The sequence below is a fragment of the Malaclemys terrapin genome, chromosome 3 (genome assembly GCF_027887155.1).
Source record: "Malaclemys terrapin pileata isolate rMalTer1 chromosome 3, rMalTer1.hap1, whole genome shotgun sequence".
Classification (NCBI taxonomy): Eukaryota; Metazoa; Chordata; order Testudines; family Emydidae; genus Malaclemys; species Malaclemys terrapin.
This window is the reverse complement of record NC_071507.1, coordinates 50,822,985-50,843,651: the sequence shown is the minus strand read 5'-3', so window position 1 is coordinate 50,843,651 and position 20,667 is coordinate 50,822,985. Positions and strand designations below refer to the sequence as shown.

Below are 20,667 nucleotides of genomic sequence, written 5' to 3'. Positions count from 1 at the left end.
CATGGAGAGGGCGATGGAAAGAAGAATTCTGGGAATTTCAATCCACGACCGAGTCCCCAATGAAGAGATCAGACAGCAGAGTGGAGTGCTGAACGTCGTTGTTTAGAGCAGGCATAGTAAAATGCGATAGGCCGGGCATATAGTGAGGCTCACTGACAATCTATGGACTAGCAGCTGCACTCGGCCAAACTCCAAAGAGATGGGAAGATGTTACCATGAAAAGACATGGCCGCACATGGAGAAGGAAGGCCATGATACAAGAAGAATGGAAGACGTGTTGTGATTGGTGCAATCGAGACGAGGGCTGAAGGACCAATCGATCAAGGTGAACTTCTAGTAATGAATAGTCTCAGAAATGTGTTTTGGCAATTTAATGAAACATCTATATACAGAAGGAATACTGCTAATGTAATGTGTGGTTTGGTATTTAACTGCATTTCTATTAAATTTTATCTCAAACAAGTTTCTACAGAATTATTTACAGAACATTGTACAGCGATCAGCTATATTACCAACATGTTGTGAAATAAAAATGGATATGACCATTCTTTCAAGATAGCTTTCCTGACATAGTTCTCAGGAAATGTTTAACAACAAGACCTGTAAAAATGATTTAGTGTTCAAAGTATTATACAAATTATTTTGACAAAAAATAGTGAGCATATAGTTTTCATTCCTAGTCATGAAAACTATTTATCTTCCAAAGGTTATCTTGATCTGAAGTGATATAACTGCAGTGTAGAAGTTTCGTGCCGGGGCTCGACCCTCCTGGGCAGGAGGGGAGCCACACCGACTCACTACTGGTGGAACAAACAACCAGTTAGTTCAGGGCTCAGGCCCTCTGGTGCAGGGGCTGAGCAACCGTATAGAGTTAGGGAGCTCAGGCCCTTTGGTGCAGGGGCTGAGCAACAATATAACAGCCAGTTGGGAGGCCCAGGCCCTGGATCAGGGCGCGGCACAAACAGTCACAGCTCAGGCTCTCTGGTGCAGGGGCTGAGCAAACAAGCAGCAAGTTCAGGTAGGGCCCAGGCCCTGGATCAGGGCGGGGCACAAACAGTCACAGCTCAGGACCTTTGGTGCAGGGGCTGAGCAAACAATATCCCAGTAGGTGTAAGCGCAGGCTCCTACACCTCCTGCAGGGGGGGACGCAGGCCCACCCAGTCTACTGCGTTCCAGCCCGGGGCCCTGGCACCGGCTATCACCTCTGCTGGTCAGTGTGGTATCCTGCCCGAAACACGCCGGGCTCGGGCCAGTCCAGCAACATCGGTTCCTCTGGTCCGGGGCTTGGGGGCAGGTCTGGCAGCTCCTCGGGGAAATCCGGCCACTGAGGCTCCGGCGGCTCCTCCGGGTAACAGCAGGGGCGGAGGGGCTCTGGGGCTCCTCGCCTTCGTAGTTGGCGCGAGTCAGGTCTGACTGCTCCTCCCAATGACGGAGCGGACGGGCTCCAGCGGCTCCTCCTCGTAGTGGCCTCGGGGTAGCTCAAGATAGTTAGGGCAACAGCCTCGGGCCTCGGAGGTCTCCCGGCCGCACGTCTACTCCCTGCGGTGGCTGGGCCTCACTGAGCTCTGGCGGCCAGCTTTTACACTTCCTGTACCGCCCCTTGACTTCCGGGGGGCGGGAACAGGCGTCGGTGACTCTGCCCACTTGGGTGTCTGTAAGGGCTCTCCCTCTGCTGGGCAGGAGGGGAGCCACCCCGAGTCACTACATGCAGGCTAGTAACATAAGGGTCCTAAAGTCAATCCAACCCTAACCCTGTCCCTTGTCCCATTAAGCCCCACCCCTTGACCCCTCAAACCCCGCCCACCTGTCAAAGGAAGTCCCGCCCCAGGGGGTATTACTTCCGGGGTCAAAGCAGCCACATGATTATAAGCAAGGTGCCTTCTGTGACCCCTGTAAGAACTCCTCCCACTTCCCTCTACCAATCACCATGGGTTTTGCCCTGATAGGACCTCCCAGAGAGGAGATTTGACCAGTCAGGGTGAGTCCTAGGGTGGGGTGACCTGTTCGGAAGTGGGTCGTGTTACCCCTCTAAGAACTCCTCCCAACACCCTCTGCCAGTCAGAGTGCAGCACCATTACCCCAGAAGTCCCAGCTACGGGCAGAAGAGGCCGTCTCTTACCAAGGACATGTGTTTTAGAAATTGTGGAAAGGCTGCTGAGAGGAAAGGTGGACTCCTTTACCACCCCCGTGAGAACTTCGGACTTTGTTTTAGACCTGAGCACCTTTGGACGTGTGTGGAGAAAGCGCTACATCACTGACAGTTCCAAGGAGGACCTTTTGACTCAACCGTTGATGGATACGTTGGAATCCAACCCCAAAACCCTTGTGAGGCACCCCGATGAGTATGACGGCCTCTCATTGTTCAACCCCCTAGAGGTGGAAGGTGATCATGGCTTGGAGGAGTCACCGGCGGGCAAGGTGAACGGAAAAGACGTTGCTCAGGTAAATGAATGATTAAGAAGCGAAGGTCGAGGCAGGGTCGGCTCTAACTTTTTTGCCGCCCCAGGCAAAAAAAAAGAGCGCCGCCCCGTCGTACCCCACCCCGTGAGTGACGCACAGCTGAACCCGCCCCGACCAGCGCTGCCGAAATCCCCACACCCCCAGCACCATGCTGCCCGAAGCCCCACCCCCCGAGCAAGCCCCCGGCCCCCCAGCGCCACACCGCCCGAAGCCCCGCCCCCTCCAAGTGCCACGCCCCCCCTCCGAGCGACGTGCCGTGCCAAGCCCCTACCCCACCTCTGACCAACGCGACAAGCCCCCGCCCCTCCGAACATCATGCTGCCCAAAGCCCCACCCCCGGAGAGCCGCGCAAGCCCCCGCTCCCCCAGCGCTGTGCCGCCCGAAGCCCCGCCCCTTCCGAGTGCCGTGCCAAGCCCCTGCCCCCCCTCCGAGCGCTGTGCTGCCTGAAGCCCCACCCCCCGTGCGCCGCGCAAGCCCCCGCGCCCTCGGCACCGCTTCACCCGAAGCCCCGCCCCCTCCAAGCCTCACGCCGCCTGTAGCCCCCGCACCTCTCCAAGCGACACGCCATGCCAAGGCCCTGCTCCCCCTCCGAGCGCCGTGCCAAGCCCCCCCGAGCGCCCCGCCGCCAAACCAAAATAAATAAATAAATAAAAATCCTAGCGCCGCCTCGCTGTAAGGTGCCGCCCCAAGCACATACTTGGTCGGCTGGTGCATGGAGCTGGCTCTGGGTCGAGGATGGAGTGTAATGGGGCTAGGAACCAGGGATTGCATAAATTAACAAATTAAAGCCTTATGGGAGGTACCCTCACAGCATCGTCGAGCTGTTGAGAGATTTTCAGAAAAGAAACAGTGTAAGCACCCCACTGCTGCTTGTTAATTTACGCAATCCCTGGTTCCTAGCCCCATTATACCCCATCCTCAACCGTCGCTTCTTAATCATTCATTTACCTGAGCGACGTCTTTTCAGTTCACCTTGGCAGCTGGTGACTCCCCTAAGCTATGATCGCCTTCCACCTCTAGGGGGTTGAACAATGAGAGGCCGTCACACTCATCGGGGTGCCTCACAAGGGTTTCGGGGTCGGATTCCAACGTATCCATCAACGGTTGAGTCAAAGGGTCCTCCTCGGGACTGTCACTGATGTAGCGCTTTCTCCACACAAGTCCAAAGGTGCTCAGGGCTAAAACAAAGTCTGAAGTTCTCACAGGGGTGGTAAAGGAGTCCACGTTTCCTCTCAGCAGCCTTTCCACAATTTCTAAAACACGTGTCCTTGGTAAGAGATGGCCTCCTCTGCCCGAGCTGGGACATATGGGGTAATGGTGCTGCACTCTGACTGGCAGAGGGTGTTGGGAGGAGTTCTTAGAGGGGTCACACGACCCACATCCGAACAGGTCACCCAGCCCTAGGGCTCACCCTGACTGGTCAAATCTCCTCTCAGGGTGGTCCTATCGGGGTAAAACCAATACCGAGGAGGAGTTCTTAGGGGGAGGGTCACATGACACACCTTGCTGCCGGTCATGTGGACGTCTTGACCCCGAAACTAACACCCCCTGGGGCGGGACTTCCTGTGACAGGTGGGTGAGGTTTAAGGGGTCAAGGGGCAGGGTAAAGGGGTCAAGAGGCAGGGTTAGGGTCTTATTGACGGTAGGGCCCTTATACTACTCAGGTTTACAGTATTATACAGTTTTGGCCTTCTTCATTTTGCTCAGGTGATGTTTGTGTGCTCAAGGAACATCTGCCTTTGTGAGTGTTAATATTCTCCCTAGAGGTCTGAACAACAGTTTTTGTGGGTTGCTCATTTATGCAAAGAGATCTTGAACTAGATTCCATGGGTTCAATAGCTGTTTCTGCTTGGCACTGTTGAGTATCATCTACCTGCAACACAACAAAAAATAGTCTTGTTAAGTACCAGCAGGAAGTGAGAGACGCATTCCAAGCAACCGAATACCATGAATTAGCAGACACCCGCTAAATGCAAGAATCTTCAGTGTTTATATTGATCACTTTGAAAATACAACAGTGCTGTGCAGAATGCTTTACAGCAACTACCTACTCCTCACCACGTTCAAGTTTTACAAATCGCAAGTCACATAATATAACAAGGTATAGGCAAAGCTAAGGAGTAGTACACAGTAATTCCTTGTCTAGTCTATTCTTGCTCAATCACTAATCTGCAGAACTGTATTTTGAGATATGTAATTTAAGTTTAATTACTGATATTTCATAATGAATTTGTAAATGTCCTATAGTTTATTCTGTAAATATAATAGCACTTGAAAAAGTTGTTTCATCCTGAAGCATTTACACTGGCCTGCAGAGGATCTCTTGTCCAGATGTTCTGCTGTTCAACACTAGCTTTGTAAAACTGTTGAAAAATTTCACAATATTTATACCTTTGGGGTTATCTCAAATTCCAGTCCCCACTGCTATTACAATCATCCTTGTCTCCCCTGCACTTCCCACCAAATTCTGACATGATTTTACCATCAATTAGTTAAAACTTAAGTAGTTATAAATGTGTGCTTCACGACAATTGAAATCCCAAATGCCACAGCTTCTGATAGTGTAGGTAATTGGTCTCAATTCTCATCCCACTTACACTGATGTGGGTCCTGTGTGAGAGATGAGCATCAGGGCTTATCCTTCTAGCGCCGATACTTATCAAAATAAAAGCTGTTAAAATGTTGATGTCAAGTGGAAAAAGGGAAGACAGTTCTTACAGTTCCGTAATTGTAATAGTAGCTTGAGAAATATACGGCTAAGTCTAAAAATAAATAATTTTTACCACTGAAAGCAGAGACTGTGGAAAAATTCCTTTTTAGACCTAAGAGTTGTGGAGATAGAACAATTAGAGAGGTGGCACACTATCACTCTAACAGTGAGTTTCTAGCAATGGGCAAAATCTCCGATTGTGGACATGCAGTTACCAGTGTCTGGTTGAGGCTATCACAATACAAGCATTAAGACAAAGTACAGTACCAAATCTTCTAAAGAATGAGATCAATTTTCATTCCAGTGTCCTCAATAATTAAAAGCAAAGGAAAAAAATCAGATCAAGTTTGCATAAGGACTGAGAAACGACTTCAGGGTCTGGCCCTAAAAAATGAAAACTCTGGGAACAGAATATCTCTTTAAACAATTTGTTGAAGCATGATTGTTTCTGTAGAGATTGTTACTTAAAGAATGATTTTGTGTGTTGTTCACAGCAATGCAACAGCAAAAACAAAATTGTTACCAACATATATTACTGGGAAAGCTAGTAGGATCATTTATTATTAAGGTTACCTGTCTCCTCCCATTACAAGACCCTGTTTTCTGCTGCTTATAACTTTACAAACTTTAATTGCTTGGGCTGAAATTTTCCATGCTGTATGTCTGCCTCATGCTCTATTTCTTCGGGGGTGGGGGACAGAAGCAGAATTTCAGCCAAAATGGTTTAGCTATTCCCAAGAGCAAGGCTAGGGAAATCTACATTTTTCTCATATTAAAATATTCGGGCAACTTTTCTTTGAAAAGCTCCATGTGTTGGAGCAGGGACTTGTCATTTGGCAGGGAGTGGCCTTTGTGTCAGAGAATGTGCTTTTCGCCATCCCCAGGAAAACTTGCCCAAATTTGGCCAAATTAGAAGCCTTTGAAAAAAAATCACAGTTCACAGACGCTCAGTAGAGAGAATTCTTAGATTTTTAGCAGCTAAAATCCCTGAAGATTTCATCCTCGCTGCGTATACTTGGATCTCGCACAGCTCTTAGTGCTAACCAAACTGCGCATGAGCTATTCCCCACAGAGTGACTGCACATGTGCCATTTCCCCCACAGCTCCTGGATATGAAAACACAGCACTGAGCCATCCTCACAGAGCAACTGATATGCTCCAACCCAGGCCTACAGGGGTCAATGCCAGAGTTTCCCTGCAACGGTTCTTCCCAGCTGCTTTGGGCCAAGCACCAGAACTGAGACAGGAACCTTTCTTTCCTGTACTCCCAATGACCCCTCCAAGCTGGTGCACATGCCCGGTGGTGGAGGAAGATACTGGACTCAAATGCAGAGGGGACAAAAGGCAAATGGGGGGGGGGGCAGTGGGAGGGCAGACTGGGACAAGGAGTATGCCAAGATTGGGACTGGAACGGGGGTGAGGAGAGGGGGCCAAGGACAGGGAGCCAGTAGGCGAGGCTAGGGCTAGAAGACTATGAGAGAAGGCGGGGGTACGGGGAAAGGAATGTGTAGGAGACACTGAGAGAAGACACAGAGCTAAGAGGAGGAGGAGAAGAGAACTGGGGCTGGCTGAACAGAGAGATTGGGACAAGGAGCCTTCATTCCAGCATATCCGAACTTTTGAGTGCTTTTGTGTGTAATCCATCTATGCACGCACACACGCACCCCCTGCTCTAGGCAGCCAGGTCTTTCAAGAAATAATCAAATATTTGTGATGAGCATTAAAGTGGGAAGATTTACCTCATTTCTATTTACCAAGTTAATGAGCACTTGGCATGAGATTACAGATTTGATCATACCAACAATTTTAAGTTTACCATTATGCCCAGATCTTTGTTATATGCCACGCTTTATTGATTGTATTTACATTGATGACCTTGTCTTCACTATATTCATGGCAGATAGAAAGAAGGTGTGAATAACACGGCATATCTTCAAATTCACTTGGAGAGATAAATACATTATGTGGATTGCCCATGCCCTGCACATTCAGATACATTTTTAAGATCAGTTACCTTTTGTGATTTGCTGCCACCAGCTGTCGGTTTACAGATCTCCCCAAGATTATCTGACCTGCCTTTTCGTAAAAGTTGGGAACAGGGTGACAATTTTTGGCTTTGGGCAGCAAGACGGGGACTGGTCCTTAGGTTAAAAGTTGTTCTGCACAAAATGTAAGGGTCGGTTTTCACAATAGGAATAGCAGGAAACCCTAAAAAATAAACAGCTTCTATTAACCAAGGTTGCTTAAATTACTTTATTGTTCTAATCAATCTGATCTTGCTCATTTCAAGATGGAGATGACAACTGGTAATAAATTTAAGACAGTAAAATGGCATTTACTCACTGAATAAAATATAATGGGGGAATTATTAGGACTATCTTGCGTTCCTAGAATTTTATAGGTGAACTCAGGCAAGGGTGTGGATCTGTGCAACAGCAGCTCTACTAAAATGGCCAAAAGTGTTTTCCCCAAGAAAATGTTCTCTTTTTCCTTTAAAGGAACACCATTAACTGGAAAATCATTTCCATCTGAAAATGATGTCTCTTCTACTGTTCTAAGTGGAGCTGGCCGGAGGGCGACAATTCTCATTTGCGACACCTTTCGAGGTTTCAAAATTTGTTTTTATTCTAGATTGGAATGAAAACATAAGCCTTTCAAATGCTTTCACAAAATGAAATTGAATCAAAAACATCAGGTTTTCAATATGGGGGCCTTCCTCCTTGCAAGAGTCCACTTTGCACCTCAAAAACATTCCCAGCAAAAACTTTGTCTGAATCAATACATCTCCGTGAAACATTTTGGCTTTGACAATGCAGCACATTTCAATGAAAAATGTTTCAGCAAAAATTTCCCCCCTTCCTCTCAACCAGAAGAAAAAGGTGTTTTATACTGGGAATGGCTGGGCCTAGAATCCCTCTCTTTTTGCCAGAGGTCTTTTGCAAAGTTTTTGGAGGAGTCCCAAAGTCAACAACATGTATCTAGACTGATTTTCAAAACTACAACCTGATATTAGGATTCTGGATTTCAGAATTTTTGGCTGTTTTGCTTTTGTCATCAAATACTACAAAACTGTACAGATGGGAAGACATCACACAGACCAAAAACCAAAACTACTAGAAATTATATACATCTACAACAAAATATACTAGCCCCCTATAGCCTCAATTGTATACTAGGGCTTTTTTTTAAAGCACATGCGGCTAAACTCAGCTCTGACAAGCAGTTGAGTTAAATGGACTTATGCAACCTATACAAGGGCTGAATCTGGCTGATGATGTCCAAGTTTTTACAATGCTTCCAAGTCACGCATATGACAACACGATTCTCTAGATAAGCGTGCGCTCACACACTCCCCACCAATGTGGTCTCTTCTCCTCTAAAGAAGTAACAATTACCTTTTTTCACCACCTCTGGGAGTCCGTCTAGTTCATACTCTGGCTCATTCTCATGTAGGGAGATGGCAACCTCATCAGCACCTGACCAAAGGAAAGAGTCAATACCTGTACAAATAACTTTAAGGAGACTCTGGAAAGATGAGTTTAGAATGCAATGATCTCAATCATTCATTTCTTAATTAAGTACATAAGATGTGTGCTTGTGCAACCACAGTAAACTATACCAAATAAAACAAACCAGACATCATGTAAAGGTTACTTTACAGAAGAGATCTCTGTTGATACCATATTTACTGTCAGGGTGCCAGGTACCCCGATTCTTTGGAATCTGCCCCTGGACACACAATGCATGGGCAACATTAATTCTGGCATTTCCTAACTTTTAAGTGCTTAACATTACCACCTTACCATTATTTTAACAATTTTTGGGTATATAATTGAATATAGCTCATCTCAGAAATATGGATCTCTTTTTATACTGCTAGTGATTCTGCTTATTGGACACTCATGAATATTTGCTAGCCTAACTTACCCTAGCTAATGGCAGACAAGTTGTAATATATTTTACACACTGTGGTGACCACTTTAAACTGTTGTCCTATTAGCTCTATACTTAGCCCCTGACAACTCTTGAAATGACTGAAGCTTGTGATCAATAAAACCCCAATGTATGTGTCTTAAAAAACATTTGTTAAAGTTAATAAACGCCAGCATTTCCTGGTCCCAGAAAGCTGCAACTAGTACCAGGATGATGATAGTTAGAAAATGGAGGAACTGTCTGAAGCATGTTTCTTCAGATGCAAGTAATGGAAATTTCCAGAGGCAGGTATAAATCAGTATGGAGATAACAAGCTTAGTTCAATCAGGGAGGGTGAGGTGCTCTGCTAGCAGTTGAGGTGTGAACACCAAGGGAGGAGAAACTGCTTCTGTAGTTGGATAGCCATTCACAGTCTTTGTTTAATCCTGATCTGATGGTGTCAAATTTGCAAATGAACTGTAGCTCAGCAGTTTCTCTTTGGAGTCTTGTCCTGAAGTGTTTTTGCTGCAAGATGGCTACCTTTACACCTGCTATTGTGTGGCCAGGGAGGTTGAAGTGTTCTCCTATAGGTTTTTGTATATTGCCATTCCTGATGGCTGATTTGTGTCCATTTATCCTCTTGCGTAGTGACTGTCCAGTTTGGCCAATGTACATAGCAGAGGGGCACTGCTGGCACATGATGGCATATATAACATTGGTGGACGTGCAGGTGAATGAGCCGGTGATGTTGTAGCTGATCTGGTTAGGTCCTGTGATGGTGTTGCTGGTGTAGATATGTGGGCAGAGTTGGCATCGAGGTTTGTTGCATGGCTTGGTTCCTGAGTTAGAGTTGTTATGGTGCGGTGCGTGGTTGCTGGTGAGAATATGCTTAAGGTTGGCTGGTTGTCTGTGGGCGAGGACTGGCCTGCCTCCCAAGGTCTGTGAAAGTGAGGGATCATTGTCCAGGATGGATTGTAGATCACTGATGATCACTTCAACCTCCCTGGCCACACAATCGCAGGTGTAAAGGTAGCCATCTAACAGCAAAAAAACTTCAGGACCAGACTCCAAAGAGAAACTGCTGAGCTCCAGTTCATTTGCAAATTTGACACCATCAGATCAGGATTAAACAAAGACTGTGAATGGCTATCCAACCACAGAAGCAGTTTCTCCTCCCTTGGTGTTCACACCTCAACTGCTAGCAGAGCACCTCACCCTCCCTGATTGAACTAACCTCGTTATCTCCATACTGATTTATACCTGCCTCTGGAAATTTCCATTACTTGCATCTGAAGAAGTGAGGTTCTTACCCACGAAAGCTTATGCTCCCAATACTTCTGTTAGTCTTAAAGGTGCCACAGGACCCTCTGTGGCTTTTTACAGATTTAGACTAACACGGCTACCCCTCTGATACTTGTCTGAATCATAACACTTTAAGAGTTGCTCCTCTCTCCCTGTCTACAATCCAGAAGGACACCAAAAGCTGTTTGGAAGGACATATGTATAAACTCTAAAAGATGTCAATTTCTCCATGGTGGATGCTGAACTATCAACCATCTATACCCAGAATGTGAATTTTCTTTGTTGTGATGGCCAGCAACGGAAAGAACAGACACACTCCAACATTTTACACTCTCATGTCTCAAACAAAGCATTGTAAGAAGTTATACACAGCACTCTAATGTTCTTTAAAAAATAGCCTCCCCTTCATCCTAAGGTCATTTTTGATTTCCAAACATAGGCATTGGAAATCTATATTCATAACATATAAGGAGACTCTGAAATTTGAGGAGACAGATCTTGGGCCAAATTCTCAGCTGGTGTGAATGGCAGAGCTTCAGAAACTATACTGATTTACACCAGCTGAGGATCTGGCGCCTCATCTGAATCAAATGTAATAATGCATGTTTTGAAAACATGTTGTATAAATAAATGCATTAAGCTTAGAAACAGGATCATGATTAAGGCTATGTTTTAGTCTCGGGTATTTTTAGTGAAAGTCATGGACAGGTCACGGGCAATAAACAAAAAGTCACGGCCCCATGACCTGTTCATGACTTTTACTAAAAATACTCGTGACTAAATCTTACCTACTGGGAGGGGGGACGCTCCTGAAGACTGCTGGGGAGTGGGGGAGAGAGAACAGGGCGACGCTGTTGCTGGGGGGATGCCCAGGTTCCCGCTGCCACTAGTCCCAGACTCCTGCTCCAGGGCAGCACCAGGGACCATGCCTAGTGCTGCCGGAGCAACAGCCAGTGCGGCTGGCTCCTGGGCTTCCCCAGCTGATGGGGTGGTCCTGGGATCAGCTGCACCAGCACTGCAAAATTCACAGAAGTCACGGAAACCGTGACTTCCATGAATGATTTGCAGCCTTATAATAACATTCTAGTATAGCATTTCCTTCTTAAACTACCCCATACTTGGCTTTTGCTCCTTTAATGGAGCACCATGTTCAGCAATTTGTTTCTGCAACATTTTTTTTTCCTTCTCTAGCTGCTTACAGGATTTCCTCCACGTCTTCGTCTCACTGCAAGCATATCCATTTCGCTTCTTCAGTTGAATTCTTGACTTCAGATTGTCCAACTATAAAATAAAAAATTGTTTGTAGTTGCTAATAGGAAACTTCATTCTTCTGTATAAGTATTATACTCTCACTAAAGGCATCTCACCTGTCATTAAAAGTTCAGTGCAACTAAAAAACCAGACAAAAGTTATAATATGCATTTGTATAGTAGATTCACTTAGTAATATACAATTGAATTATAGCAGCTTCTAATTCCAACAGAGAAACATTAAAGTCATGTTTATTGGAAAGCTACATGTGTGTAGATTTCCTTGATAGAGAAATAATAATCTAAATAGAATATTCAAAATAACCAAATGACAAAACCCAGCTGAAAAGCATGTGGTCCAGGCAGGTTTGTCCACCCTATGTGCATTGGAATGCCAAAATAAATGGATGGTGGATATCTGGCAGCCTTATAAAACACACTTCAGGATAACGTAAATATCAAGCACAGTGCTCCATTAGCTGGGCATGGAATGAGCACTGTAACTCAGTGCCTGCTTACCACAATACGGGCTCCACACTGTGCTACAGGATTGCTTTTTCATGTGTTTATTTCTGAAGCAAGAGCACAGAACTACAGTCCGTCATTCACCACAAATGGAAGTAGAAAAAGACTGCAGGCTAGAAAATGCAGAGGGAATTGATAAGAAGAAATTCACCTAGATGGACAGGTTTAAAAACTAAAAACGCCTATCTAAATTATTAGCAAAAATAGTGCTGTCATAAGAAGAATCACTTAATTAATAATTTAGATGGAAATTCTGTATACATCGGAACTGATATGCTCTCACAAGTTGCGTGTGACATAATGAGGTAGTAGAAGCAGTTTAAAGACAATAGGGGCACGTCTACAGTGGGAAGTTTCACAAGGTATTAATTAATGTGTTCATTACCATGATGTTACAACATGCAGTGTAGACACTGCACTGTTATGTTTAATATCACATCAGTCAGTTATGGTTAACCTTAGGGGCAGAGTGAAAAGACATGTTTAAACACGGTCTAATTTTGAAGTACAGACCCTGGCAAGTAAGGTATTGTTTCCTTTGCACCGTAAGTGGAGGCATGGCGATGTCTCTCTCTGATAGGACTACTGCTGCACTTAGGTTCCCCAAACTTTCAAATTTTCCTTACATTTTAGTTTAACATCTAGTTTTAACCGGAAATGATGATCTCAAAGGAGGAAAGCATGAGAAACTAGCTAGTTTATTATTATTGAGGTTTTTTTCAAGACACTGGCTTCCAGTGCTGAGAGAGTCATGTGGGTTTGGGATTTCTTTTTTGTGTGGTTGTGTACATGGGGTACTTCCCCCCATTGTTTACAGAAGTGAGGTAGCACGCTAATCACCCTGCTCTGGGCATCTCTCAACTAAGTAGGGGTACTGAGACAAATGCTGATTGTTGGAATAGCTTGCTAGATGGCCCCAGGTGCCTGAAAGGGTGTCTGTCTGCACCCTTCCGAAGAGAATTAGTACCACTTGGGGGTTTTTACTCAGTAAAGCAGGAGCCATTTTGAACATGGAAGGGATTTCTCCTTGATGCCTCTGTAATCCCCTGATGGTGCAGCTACATAAGGAATGGAATTCTTATGCGCCTCTGTTCTGGGCACACACTGTCTAAAGTGCTCTTTAATCCTTCAACGCTGAGCAAGCCTATGGAGAGGGGGAGGAGACTCCAAACTCCTTTCCCTGGTAAAACCCGGGTCCTTGACCTGATAAACGGACAGGGACAATTCCCACTCCATTGTGACCTCAAATTTGGGCCCCCTTCCCTGGTTGAAAGAGGATCCCAGGTTGAAAAGCAGAGATGAACAATTTACATTACCCTGCCACCTGAGACAGGGCTTCACAGAAGTAACACGTGTCTCTGCACACCCAGATATACTCCAGGGTGGGAGGGGGCAGTGAGTCTGATACAGAGCACTCCAGGAGACCCGCATATAGGAGAAAACCCCAGCAAACACATCCTAAGGATGGGAAGGCAAGAGACAAGATTTAAAGCCTGATGTTTATACGACCTGCTCATTAATTATACATATTACTTCCTTACAAAGGGGACAATTCCATTTGTCTTTTTGGGGCCCAGAGCATATGGAGTTTCCAAGTGTTATTCCTGAGCAGACTATGTGGGGTTCTCATCTCCTTGAGAATCCTCATGCTCCTGATCAAGCCTTCTCACAATGGAGTCACGGCTTCAAATGGGTGTGTTTATGTGAGCAAGCAGGGCACTAGTGCGCTGGTCCAACAAAGCCCCATCCCTTCACACAGCAAGGGTTGGTGGCTTACAGCAGCAAGACGTAGGTTACCCTCTAAGACCCCTAAAAACCTGCCCACTGAACTACTTGGACTTAGCTTGATCTTGCAGGGCTTTTCTACCACTGCACTAGTGATCAAAGGGAGTTACTGAGAAGTGCTGTGTCTGCGGATCCAGAGAACTTACTTGAGGAGAGAGAAAGAGGAGCAAAAAGTTGAAATGAAATCAATATTGCAGAAAAATGAACAAAAATGAATGATAAAACAAAGTTGTTGGGAGAAACTGAACCGCCAACTTGTTCTGCTGGTGGACACAATTCCTGGTGGCCTGAAGTGAAGGATGGAGCTTAGTCCTGGAGCCTTCAGCAACAACACTGGTCCACCTCCCAGTTCTACAGGTGAAAGGAATCACCTCTTTGTTCCGAATGAGGAGAAAAGCTGGGCCACGGAACAGACAAAACGTGCACATTTTATCATGTTTTCAGGTGTCCCTCTAAAGACCTCCTGTATCTTTGATAGCCAGATAACAGATTTAATGAGATTTCCATGCTACTAATGGAAAAGTTATAGCAAATGTTATATTAGAATAGAGACTAGATATTTAAAAGGACACAAATAAATATTTTGGCTCTTAAAAGCTTAAGTATAAAATGCCTTATTAAACTATATGAAAAACTTATGTTTGTTTCTAGTAAGTCTACTTTTTCTTCTTCTAAAGCCTTGTTCTTATTCTTAAGGGTTCCATTTTCACGTTGTAGCTCCTGGATTGAATCCTGGAGCAATTTATTGTTGATTTTTAGATGCTGAAGCTCGGCTTCTTGTGCTTCCAATTCTCTTTTCTGAAACAAACTCTGATCTATAGTAATAAAAAAAATTAAGTGGTTAATTTGTGAAAGCAAACTATGTCAAATGTGCAATATTAGCTTTTATGGGTAACACTATAAAATGGCAATATTGACAATTTTCAATTTTTCACCTAGCAATACATTTTCTTAGTATTTCAGAATATAATTACATATGTGTTCTAAAACTGCCTTTATTCCCAAACCATGAAATTGTATAGCTGAGACAATTTTAGCACTGCCAGAATTCAGTTTTGGAGAAAGAACATACTGCTAGTCAAATCGCTCTATGCTTCACAATTGTAACTCTGTTTCTACAGCCCATCTTCACTGAGGTCTGATGGCTTGTACTCTGAAACTCATGGTTGACAGGTAACAGTATCAATGGCTAGATAAAGAATTTTGGTGCCCTATTTGTCCATTTTCCGGTCTTCAAAATCCAGAATATATAAAAATGATCAAGGTGTTTGATGGACTGATGTATGGAGTAAAATTAAGAGAGACAGACAATACAAGAGATTTCCTGTATTGCAAAGAGAATTCTATTGAATAACACCAACTTACCATATAAAACAAGACTACGCATTCCCTTCCTACAGGACAAGGAAAATTCAATGTCTCCAAGACCCAGAACTTGGTGAGAAAGAGGGGCAGAGAGAAGGGAAGGGAAATGATAGCAATCAACAGATATTTGAACTATGTCAACACATAGGATGGAGAAGGATTATTTAGGGTGGTGATTCAAAGGGGAGTGTAGCGGGGCGGTTGCCCGCTCTAGCCCTGAAGGGGTTGGAACAACCCTGCAGAGGGCTGTGGCTGGGGAAAGCAGCAAGCCTGGGCTGATTGGGGAGGCAGCTACAGCTGGGCCACGCCCCCATCAGGCCACAGCTGGCCCTCATAAAAGGGCTGTGAGCCAAACACTCAGTCAATCTTCCTCTAGCTCTGAAGGGAGAGGGACCTAGCTGTATGGGAAGCTAAGGGTACTGGAGTGAAGCAGGGCTAGGGAAAGGACAGAGGAGCTGGGGAGCTCCAGGCTGGCAACTCCCCAGGCTGCAGGGCCTTGTCCAAGGCCCAGAGAGGTACGGAGTTGTAGGGAAAGGCAGCAGGTCCAAAGTCCCCTGCCAATGATGAGTGGCCATTACAGACTGCAGTCGGCCCTAGTGAAACAGGGTTAGATGGTGACTGGCAGTAGCCACTGAGGCAAGGTGGAGGATGGGGGTGGGGATTCCCACCCAGGGAAGTGGGTTACTGTTGTGAGCAGGACCCTGACAGGGGAGGACACCAGGGTCTGGAAGGGACACGGGGGCTAATGTTGAGCAGGATGGTGCTCTGGCTAGAAATGAGCTAAGTGCCTGGATGACCAGAAGGGGGCGCCACACCGTTACAAGGGGGAAAAGGTATAACTAGAGAGGATAATCCGAGACTTCTTAGAGAGGAAGAACCGTCCGGGGGTTAAGAGTGACAGTCTAGGACTCTGGGCACCAACATTCAGTTATGTTTCAATTAGGACAAATTATTGTTGGTTGCAGTGAAGAGCTACAGCACAAACATCTTCTGACTTATTTTTTTGTGCATAATTATTCCCTCCAGAAAACTGAGAGAATGCTCCCATTTGACACCTTAAGAACCACAGATAAAAGATAGCGAAAGCAAGAAAATGGACTTAGAAGACATTACATTTTCTTAGCTAGCTGAAAGTGCTGCCACTTGCCAAGAATAAGATCAAAACGCAAAGCAGTTATTTGGATGGCCTCATGGATTGGAGAGTGCAGAAATACTGATTAAAATAGGAGCAGGACTAGGTCCATAAATTTAATTTTGAAATCTCATTAAGTGAGGTTAGACTTCTACAGCGATAAGTGGGAGCAGTCTCCTTCTTTACAATGGCTAGTTAGCAGAATTACCTGTTCTCTTAAACCTCAGTCTGCAAAATGCATTTTCCCAACCAGATAGACAAATGTAGGGAAAAGTCAAATTAGGGCTCGGCGGGTAACATTTCATCACGTTTTAGCTTGATGGAGTCCATATACAAGCTAAAGGATAATAGTTTGAGGTATATTTGTTTGCTTGGGATTTTAAAACACAGGAGCACATTGTAGTATTTAATTTGCTGACCATATAGTTTTGTTTGGGACATATTTATTCCTCATTTTTAATTGCTTTAAAACCATATAATTTTATGAGTTCGTATATTTGTATAAAGACGTTCCATCTCAGTTTGGAAAGAGAATTGCGTGTATTAGCTGAAAGTTAATTTAACTATATCACACAGTGGGAACTTATTATTTCTTGGGGATGCTTCAAATCACCATTTATAATCAAGGAAAGTGTGGGCCCCTTACTGAATGAGGGAGGCAACCTAGTGACCGAGGATGTGGAAAAAGCTAATGTACTCAATGATTTTTTTGCCTCTGTCTTCACGCACAAGGTCAGCTCCCAGATTGCTGCACTGGGCAGTACAGCATGGGGAGAAGGTGACCAACCCTCTGTGGAGAAAGAAGTGGTTCGGGACTATTTAGAAAAACTGGACGTGCACAAGTCCATGGGGCCGGATGCGCTGCATCCGAGGGTGCTAAAGGAGTTGGCGGGTGAGATTGCAGAGCCATTAGCCATTATTTTTGAAAACTCATGGCGATCGGGGGAGGTCCCAGATGACTGGAAAAAGGCTAATGTAGTGCCCATCTTTAAAAAAGGGAAGGAGGAGGATCCGGGGAACTACAGGCCAGTCAGCCTCACCTCAGTCCCTGGAAAAATCATGGAGCAGGTCCTCAAGGAATCAATTATGAAACATTTAGAGGAGAGGAAAGTGATCAGGAACAGTCAGCATGGATTCACGAAGGGGAAGTCGTGCCTGACTAACCTAATTGCCTTCTATGATGAGATAACTGGCTCTGTGGATGAGGGGAAAGCAGTGGATGTGTTATTTCTTGACTTTAGCAAAGCTTTTGATACTGTCTCCCACAGTATTCTTGCCACCAAGTTAAAGAAGTATGGGCTGGATGAATGGACTGTAAGGTGGATAGAAAGCTGGCTAGATCATCGGGCTCAACGGGTAGTGATCAATGGCTCCATGTCTAGTTGGCAGCCGGTTTCAAGTGGAGTGCCCCAAGGGTCGGTCCTGGGGCCGGTTTTGTTTAATATCTTTATTAATGATCTGGAGGATGGTGTGGACTGCACTCTCAGCAAGTTTGCAGATGACACGAAACTAGGAGGCGTGGTAGATACACTAGAGGGTAGGGATCGGATACAGAGGGACCTAGACAAATTAGAGGATTGGGCAGAAAAAAACCTGATGAGGTTCAACAAGGACAAGTGCAGAGTCCTGCACTTAGGACGGAAGAATCCCATGCACTGCTACAGACTAGGGACCGAATGGCTAGGTAGCAGTTCTGCTGAAAAGGACCTAGGGGTCACAGTGGACGAGAAGCTGGATATGAGTCAACAGTGTGCTCTTGTTGCCAAGAAGGCTAACGGCATTTTGGGCTGTATAAGTAGGGGCATTGCCAGCAGATCGAGGAACGTGATCGTTCCCCTTTATTCGACATTGGTGAGGCCTCATCTGGAATACTGTGTCCAGTTTTGGTCCCCACACTACAAGAAGGATGTGGAAAAATTGGAAAGAGTCCAGCGGAGGGCAACAAAAATGATTAGGGGTCTGGAGCACATGACTTATGAGGAGAGGCTGAGAGAACTGGGATTGTTTAGTCTCCAGAAGAGAAGAATGAGGGGGGATTTGATAGCAGCCTTCAACTACCTGAAGGGGGGTTCCAAAGAGGATGGAGCTCGGCTGTTCTCAGTGGTGGCAGATGACAGAACAAGGAGCAATGGTCTCAAGTTGCAGTGGGGGAGGTCCAGGTTGGATATCAGGAAAAACTATTTCACTAGGAGGGTGGTGAAACACTGGAATGCGTTACCTAGGGAGGTGGTGGAGTCTCCTTCCTTGGAGGTTTTTAAGGCCCGGCTTGACAAAGCCCTGGCTGGGATGATTTAGCTGGGAATTGGTCCTGCTTTGAGCAGGGGGTTGGACTAGATGACCTCTTGAGGTCCCTTCCAACTCTGATATTCTATGATTCTAAGTTTACAGATCTCCCACACTGAAGTAATAGTTTGTAACGGGATTTAAATAGGTAGAAATGTGTCACTCACTTTTCATCTCTTCAGCGCTCTTCTGGGTCTCCTTTAGAAGGTGCTGGGCTATTTTTAGTGCTTCTTCCAGCTGATGGATTTTTCGTGATTTTTCATCAGACTGGCAGCAAAGAAGGTTTTTTTCCTTCTTCATTTCCTACAACAAAACATTAGTTACAAAACAGTCGATTAAGTCAATAAACTGAGAGTAGTGTGATGTGGCATACTACCCCTCTGAGTCCCATGAAGACTCTGGAAAGTTGGGCCTTGGTTTCTAAGCACTTACATGACTTAGGAACACAAACTGTTTTTTTTTTTTTGCTTTGGGCGGCAGAAATGCTGGAGCCGGCCCTGCCCGGACAGCGCCCACTGCTCCTCGAAGGCGTCAAGGGAGTCAGTGGACGCCGCCCAGAGGAACTCTGCCCGGATTCATGAATGGACGGAGGATCAGAAAGAGGCCCCACAGTCACAGGAGACTCCATCCACCAACCTCCTCTCCCTGGTTTTATAGATGGCCATTTTAGCCAGGGCCAGGAGGAGGTTGACCAGGAGGTCCCATGACTTTGTGGGGCCACGGATAGAGAGTGCATAAATAAGGAGGTGAGGGGAAAAGTGCAGCCAGAAACGCAACAGGATATCTGTGAGGACCCGGAATAGGGGCGGCAGCCTGGCGTACTCCAGGTAAACGTGCGCCAGGGTCTCCCTCACGCTGCAGAAGAGACAGGTGTCCCGGGACGGGGGTGGACCGCGCCATGTACATGCCTGTGCTAACAGCCCCATGAAGGAGCTGCCAACTGACATCCCCGGCAGCTCTTGGGAGCAGGATGGAGTATAGGCTGGCCCACCGGGGCTCCTCACCCTCTAGAAGTGGCCGGAGATCCCGCCACTTTGTGTGTGGGTGTGACGCGAGAGTGAGGAAGTGCAGGGTGTGGAGCACGAGAGTGTATAGATGTTTCCTTGGCGCAGTCTGGAAACGAACCGGCTTCAACTCATGTAGCCAGCTTACGGTGAAAGGGCGGGGAGGCCGGTTGGGTCCACAGGGCAGGAGCCCGCTACAGGAGAGTGAGAGAAGGCAGATATATTAGCCCCAGATTAAGCAGGTCCCTTTTCCCTGGGTAAGATAACAGGGGCAGTTCCAGAAAAATCAGGAATTTTCTGGAACCAATTAAGGCAGGCAGGCTAATTAGAACACCTGGAGCCAATTAAGAAGCTGCTAGAATCAATTAAGATAGGCAGGCTAATCAGGGCACCTGGTTTAAAAAGGACCTCACTTTAGTCAGTGAAGGGTGCGCAAGGAGCTGAGAGTGAGAGGGCGTGCTGCTGGAAGACTGAGAAGTACAAACGCTATCTGGCATCAGGAGGAAGGTCCTGTAGTGATGATAAAGAAGGTGTTGGGAGGAGGCTATGGGGAAGTAGCCCAGGGAGTTGTAGCTATCACATAGGTGTTACATGAAACTCTGTAGACAGCTGCGATCCACAGGGCCCTGGGCTGAAACCCAGAGTAGAGGGCAGGCCCAGGTTCCCCCCTCCCACTCCTCCCTATTGGATATAAGAGGATCAGGGTGACCAGACAGCAAGTGTGAAAAATCAGGATGGAGGTGGGGGGTAATAGGAGCCTATATAAGAAAAAGACCCAAAAATCGGGACTGTCCCTATAATATCGGGACATCTGGTCACCCTAAGAGGAGTTGACTTGGACTCTGAGTCCCACCAGAGGGGAAGGTCCCTGGCCTGTCCACCTGACCCAAGGTGGGTCAGCAGAGACTGCGGGGATTGTTTTCCTTCCTTTTCCCCATA

At 46.0% G+C, this 20,667-nt stretch overlaps 1 protein-coding gene across 1 annotated transcript; it reads right to left on the bottom strand.

Moving 5' to 3' along the window:
* Positions 1 to 4,109: 4,109 nt before the first annotated feature.
* On the bottom strand, positions 4,110 to 19,024 carry LOC128833800 (centromere protein F-like). Its single transcript, XM_054021950.1, has 6 exons — positions 18,892 to 19,024; positions 14,605 to 14,759; positions 11,503 to 11,665; positions 8,566 to 8,646; positions 7,185 to 7,378; positions 4,110 to 4,333 (listed from the first exon to the last, which is right to left on the bottom strand). The coding sequence occupies exons 1-6, from the start codon at positions 19,022 to 19,024 to the stop codon at positions 4,127 to 4,129; spliced, it is 933 nt and encodes a 310-aa protein (XP_053877925.1). The 3' UTR covers positions 4,110 to 4,126.
* Positions 19,025 to 20,667: the final 1,643 nt, after the last annotated feature.